Source organism: Triticum urartu, chromosome 2A, assembly GCF_056163025.1.
Source record: "Triticum urartu cultivar PI428250 chromosome 2A, HENAU_Tu73, whole genome shotgun sequence".
Classification (NCBI taxonomy): Eukaryota; Viridiplantae; Streptophyta; class Magnoliopsida; order Poales; family Poaceae; genus Triticum; species Triticum urartu.
The window spans coordinates 77631111-77636752 of NC_141874.1; the positions used below are offsets into that span (position 1 = coordinate 77631111).

A 5642-nucleotide genomic window follows, 5' to 3' on the forward strand; every position below is an offset into this window, starting at 1 on the left:
TTGGGTTGCGGCGTATTGTTTGGCCGAGGCCGGGCATGACCGAGGAAAGTGTGTCCGGCCGGAGTTAATCGAGCATGGTGGGTAAGTTGGTGCACCCCTGCAGGGAAGAAAACATCTATCGATAACTTGTCCTATGGTAACGGACACTTGGAGTTGTATCCCAATCGATACAACTAGAACTGGATACTTGAGGTGATAACTGGATAGTATGGCTCTGGGATTGCTTTCTCGCAGGGAGTCGAGAAAGGATCTCTGGCCGAGGTTGATAACACTACTACTACTTTACTTTATGCTAGTATGCACTCTTCTAATGCTGCAAGACCACTGAAGATGCTAGTCTTCGATAGGACTAGGCTCTCCCCTCTATTCTGGCATTCCGCAGTTAAGTCCACATACACTACCCATTTCATTGACACCGATGCATATGTAGTGTAGATCCTTGCTTGCTGAGTACTTTGGATGAGTACTCACGGTTGCTTTGATCCCTCTTTTCTCCCTTTTCCATTCCTCTTGGATGTCGCAACCAGATGGTGGAGCCCAGGATCCAGACGACACCACCGACGACTACTACAACCCCGAGGGTGCCTACTACTACATGGAGGCCGCCGACGACCAGGAGTAGTTAGGAGGCTCCCAGGCAGGAGGCCTTGCCTTTTCAATCGTTGTTGATTTGGTGCTAGCCTTCTTAAGGCAAACTTGTTTAACTTATGTCTGTACTCAGGTATTGTTGCTTCCGCTGACTCGTTTGTATTCAAGACTGATGTATTCGAGCCCTCGAGGCCCCTGGCTTGTAATATAAGCTTGTATTATTTAATTGGTGTCTAGAGTTGTGTTGTGATATCTTCCCATGAGTCCTTGATCTTGATCGTACACATTTGCGTGTATGGTTAGTGTATGATTGAATCGGGGGCGTCACAAGTTGGTATCAGAGCCGACTGCCTGTAGGTAGCCCCCTTCCCAACTCCTTGGCCGAAGTCGAGTCTAGTCACTACAAAAACTTTTAGGAATTTTTATTTCCATGTCCCTAGTTCCTTAGCTCTACTCATTCATCCCCACTATGTTAACTTTTGTTCACTTTCCCCACTCCCACTCCCTTGCCCGAAACCCTCATTACAGGTTATAACGGACGTTGCCGTCGGGTCAATGCCTTTGACCGTTAGCTGACGAGTGGGGCCGTGTATACATGGGCGCATGCAAGACCGCGGTCGTGGGGTAGCACATGTCCGTGGACATGCCCGAAACGTCCCATCATATCAAGAGGGCAACCACCTCCATCGCCCCTACCATTTCCCCCCAAATCCACTCGCTGCCGCATCATCTTCCTTTGCACGCCGTCATCGTCTCGCTCTCCTCCACTGCCTCCACCGCACCATCTCGCTCTCCCCCACCGCATCCTCTTCCTCATCTTCATCGCCTCCATCTGTCAGATGGCCGACGCTCGTGGCGATGTGATAACCCAAAAGTATAGGGGATCGCAACAGTTTTCGAGGGTAGAGTATTCAACCCAAATTTATTGATTCGACACAAGGGGAGCCAAAGAATATTCTCAAGTATTAGCAGCTGAGTTGTCAATTCAACCACACCTGGAAACTTAATATCTGCAGCAAAGTGTTTTAGTAGCAAAGTAATATGATAGTAGTGATAACGGTAGCAAAAGGTAACAGTAGTAAAAGTAATGTTTTTGGTATTTTGTAGTGATGATAGAAATATCAACGGAAAAGTAAATAAGCGAAGAACAATATATGGAAAGCTCGTAGGCAATGGATCGGTGATGGAGAATTATGCCGGATGCGGTTCATCATGTAACAGTCATAACCTAGGGTGACACAGAACTAGCTCTAGTTCATTGATATAATGTAGGCATGTATTCCAAATATAGTCATACGTGCTTATGGAAAAGAACTTGCATGCCATCTTTTGTCCTACCCTCCCGTGGCAGTGGGGTCCTTACGGAAACTAAGGGATATTAAGGCCTCCTTTTAATAGAGAACCGGAACAAAGCATTAACACATAGTGAATACATGAACTCCTCAAACTACGGTCATCACCGGTAAGTATCCCGATTATTGTCACTTCGGGGTTAACGGATCATAACACATAATAGGTGACTATAGACTTGCAAGATAGGATCAAGAACACTCATATATTGATGAAAGCATAATAGGTTCAGATCTGAAATCATGGCACTCGGGCCCTAGTGACAAGCATTAAGCATAGCAAAGTCATAGCAACATCAATCTCAGAACATAGTCGACACTAGGGATCAAACCCTAACAAAACTAACTTGATTACATGATAGATCCCATCCAACCCATCACCGTCCAGCAAGCCTACGATGGAATTACTCACGCACGGCGGTGAGCATCATGAAATTGGTGATGGAGGATGGTTGATGATGACGATGGCGATGGATTCCCCTCTCCGGAGCCCCGAACGGACTCCAGATCAGCCCTCCCGAGAGGTTTTAGGGCTTGGCGGCGGCTCCGTATCGTAAAACGTGATGATTTCTTCTCTCTGATTTTTTCTCCCCGAAACTCAATATATGGAGGTGGAGTTGGAGTCGGAGAGGCAACAGGGGGCCCACGAGGTAGGGGGCGTGCCCTAGGAGGGCAGGCGCGCCCCCACCCTCGTGGAGAGGTGGTGGTCCCCCTGGCCTTCATCTTTTGCAGGTATTTTTCTTATTTTCTGAAAAGTGGCTCCGTGAAGTTTCAGGTCATTCCGAGAATGTTTGCTCCTGCACATAAATAACACCATGGTAATTCTGCTGAAAACAACGTCAGTCCGGGTTAGTTCCATTCAAATCATGCAAGTTAGAGTCCAAAACAAGGGCAAAAGTGTTTGGAAAAGTAGATACGACGGAGACATATCACGACGCCAGCGCAGCGGCCGGAGATGTGGTGGAGCTGCAGGGTCAGGGCACGGTGACCGCGGATGTCGGCGGCTTCCACGGCGGTGCAGGGAAACTCGCAACTGATGCGGATGTGGCGGGTCCCGCCTCATCGGTGATGGCGTCAAGCGGCGCAGTCCATCCCGATGCCCCCGTTGCGCCGCCTGCCGTGGAGGAGCATGTATTCATTTGCACTTGCTTAGCTTGTAGAGTTAGTTCGATTGTGATTCATACCGTAGTTCAAACGGTTAGAGTAGTTGGTTTGACGGATGGGCCGGGGTTTTTTGTATGGGTTGGGGGGATGGGGGTTTTTGGTCTAGGGTTTGTTAGATAAATTGGTTGCAAAAATGCTAGCTAGATGTTGTGAACTATGATTTTAGGTGTTGCAATGATTGGGGTTTTCAAATTTGTTTTTAGATTTGGATAAAATTGTTGCAAAAATGCTAGATGTTGTGAACATATTGGGGTTTTTAATGCTATGATGCTTATTAGATTTGTTTTAGTGCTCAGAGATTGGTTTTTTTAATGCTATGATGCTTATTAGATTTGTTTTTAGTGCTCACAGATTGGGTTTTTAATGCTACTCAAGTTATTTGCTTCAAGTTATATTAGCTGTGTTGTTCAATGTGTGTGCATGACAATGGAAAATGCAAATATGATCATAGTATATTAGCCCTATGATCAAGTGTGCATATCTAAATTTCAATATGTAGTTATATTAGCTCTTTTGTTCAATGTTTGTGCATGACAATGGAAAATGCAAATAGGATCATAGTATATTAGCCCTATGATCAATGTGTCATCTGTGCATATCTAAATTTTCAATTGGCTTATGTATTTACTAGTGATGGATGCAATTGTATATTCAGGAGGATGATGGTAGGGGGAAGAGGAGGAAGATAGACTATACTTTCGACGACCCGTACGATCCAGCGTATGGTGACGACGAAGAGTATGAGGTAAGCCTACTTGAAATTTAGATTGTTCATTTAGTTCGTTTGACATGGTGTATTCCCATGAATCTATAATGTACTAATGTAATTCATTCGCGCGTGCAGTATGTCTCTAGGGAAGATGTGGATGTGGACCGCGGCAACTTCGCCTCCTTTAAAGAGAAGGAAGAGGAGAAGATCAGGATCAAGGGCGTGGATTACTACTACAAGAGCAAGACCAAAACTTGGCGCTGCCCCTACTGCACCACCAAGCCAAAGCCAAAGTCTGTCCGCTTCGTTCACCTTCTAGCTCATGCAGAAGATGTGGCCATCCACGGCGAGGACTACAAGATCATGGGGCAGCATGCTGCCCTAGCCAAAGTCCTGTCTCCCCCTTCCTTGATGTTATGATGTGTTTTAAGTACTTTAGGTTGTTTGCTGAACTATGTGGGTGAACTATGTTTGTGAACAGGATGTGGGTTACCTTTTGGTGGTTGGATGAATTTTATATGCATGTGGCTATCTATGTTGGGTATTTGTGTGTTTTTAAATTTATCAGCTATGATTTGTTTCAGTGTTTTGAAAGTTCAGGTGCTGCAATGATCGCACATATGCTGCAAATCTTCATATGTGTGAAGGTTTTCTCATGAAAATTTATCTGCTATGATTTGTTTTTAAATTTATCTGCAAATCTTCATAGTTCAAAACACTGAAACAAGATTTCATAGAGTGTTTTATCAAGGGTTCCCTTTTATCAAATATTCCAATAATAGAGCAAAAAACAACATTTTAATGAAGATGTATTATCAACTATCTATGTTTGTGTAGGAGATCATGTGTGGAAAATTTGAGGTGATTTAGAGGAGGTCAAAGAAATTTGAACTCTATGAAATCTTGTAGGTGATAGCTCATATGTGTGAAGGTTTTCTCATGAAAATGACCATAGGACAAGTTTATGATTTTTGGTTGGTAACATCTCACATAAGACAACATTAATATAAAACTATAGGCCAAGTTTATTATTTTTGAATTAATCTTCATATTTTTACATTTTCTTTTGAAAACACATGCTTTAATATAAAAACTATTAAAAACATCTTTTGAAATATGAAAATGGAAAACTAGCTTCAGATCCTTCTTATTCACTTTAAAATAAAGCTTTAGTGATTTTTTTTGATTTTTTTAAATTTTTTTCAAAAACAGAAGGTAGCACCACCTCCTCTCCTTGAACTCTATGAAATCATGTACATGATAGCTCATATGTGTGAAGGTTTTCTCATGAAAATGACCATAGTGCAAGTTTATGATTTTTGATTGGTAACATGTCACATAAGACAACATTGTGAGCATGTTTTATATTTTTTTGATTTTTTAAATTAATGGTGCTCATTTGACCTCAATCGTGCTAGCTAGGGTTTTTTTCATGAAAATGACCATAGACAAAGTTTAGTATTTTTCCTTGTTAGTTTGTCTTATAAAATGACGAACGACGAAGGTTTCATATTTTTTTGATTTTTTTAATTAGTTATGCTCAGTCAAAGCCTTCGAAGCCCCGTTGACCAGCTCAAAACCCCTCTAAACCCCACGGGGTTTCGCATAACCCTAGCTCCCAACGCCAGCCGTCCGATCATACCCTCGCGCCAAGCAACAACCCTCAGATCTGGCCTTCTAGAAGGAACTAGGTGGGCTGGCTGTGTGCAGGCTCCCCGCCGTTGGATCACAAGAACGGCTCCTCATCGTTGGATTGTGGGGCGATCCGCGAGAGGCGATCCTATTGGTTGTGCTCGGCTGCTCGCCCACCACTGACTCGGGCCCAAAAAGAA

General features: G+C 43.6%; 1 protein-coding gene across 1 annotated transcript; it reads left to right on the forward strand.

Moving 5' to 3' along the window:
• The first annotated feature begins 514 nt into the window (after positions 1-514).
• On the forward strand, positions 515-4230 carry LOC147983879 (uncharacterized). Its single transcript, XM_087540896.1, has 4 exons — positions 515-581; positions 2851-3068; positions 3757-3846; positions 3946-4230. Exons 1-4 carry the CDS (start codon positions 515-517, stop codon positions 4228-4230), a joined length of 660 nt encoding a protein of 219 aa, XP_087397022.1.
• Positions 4231-5642: the final 1412 nt, after the last annotated feature.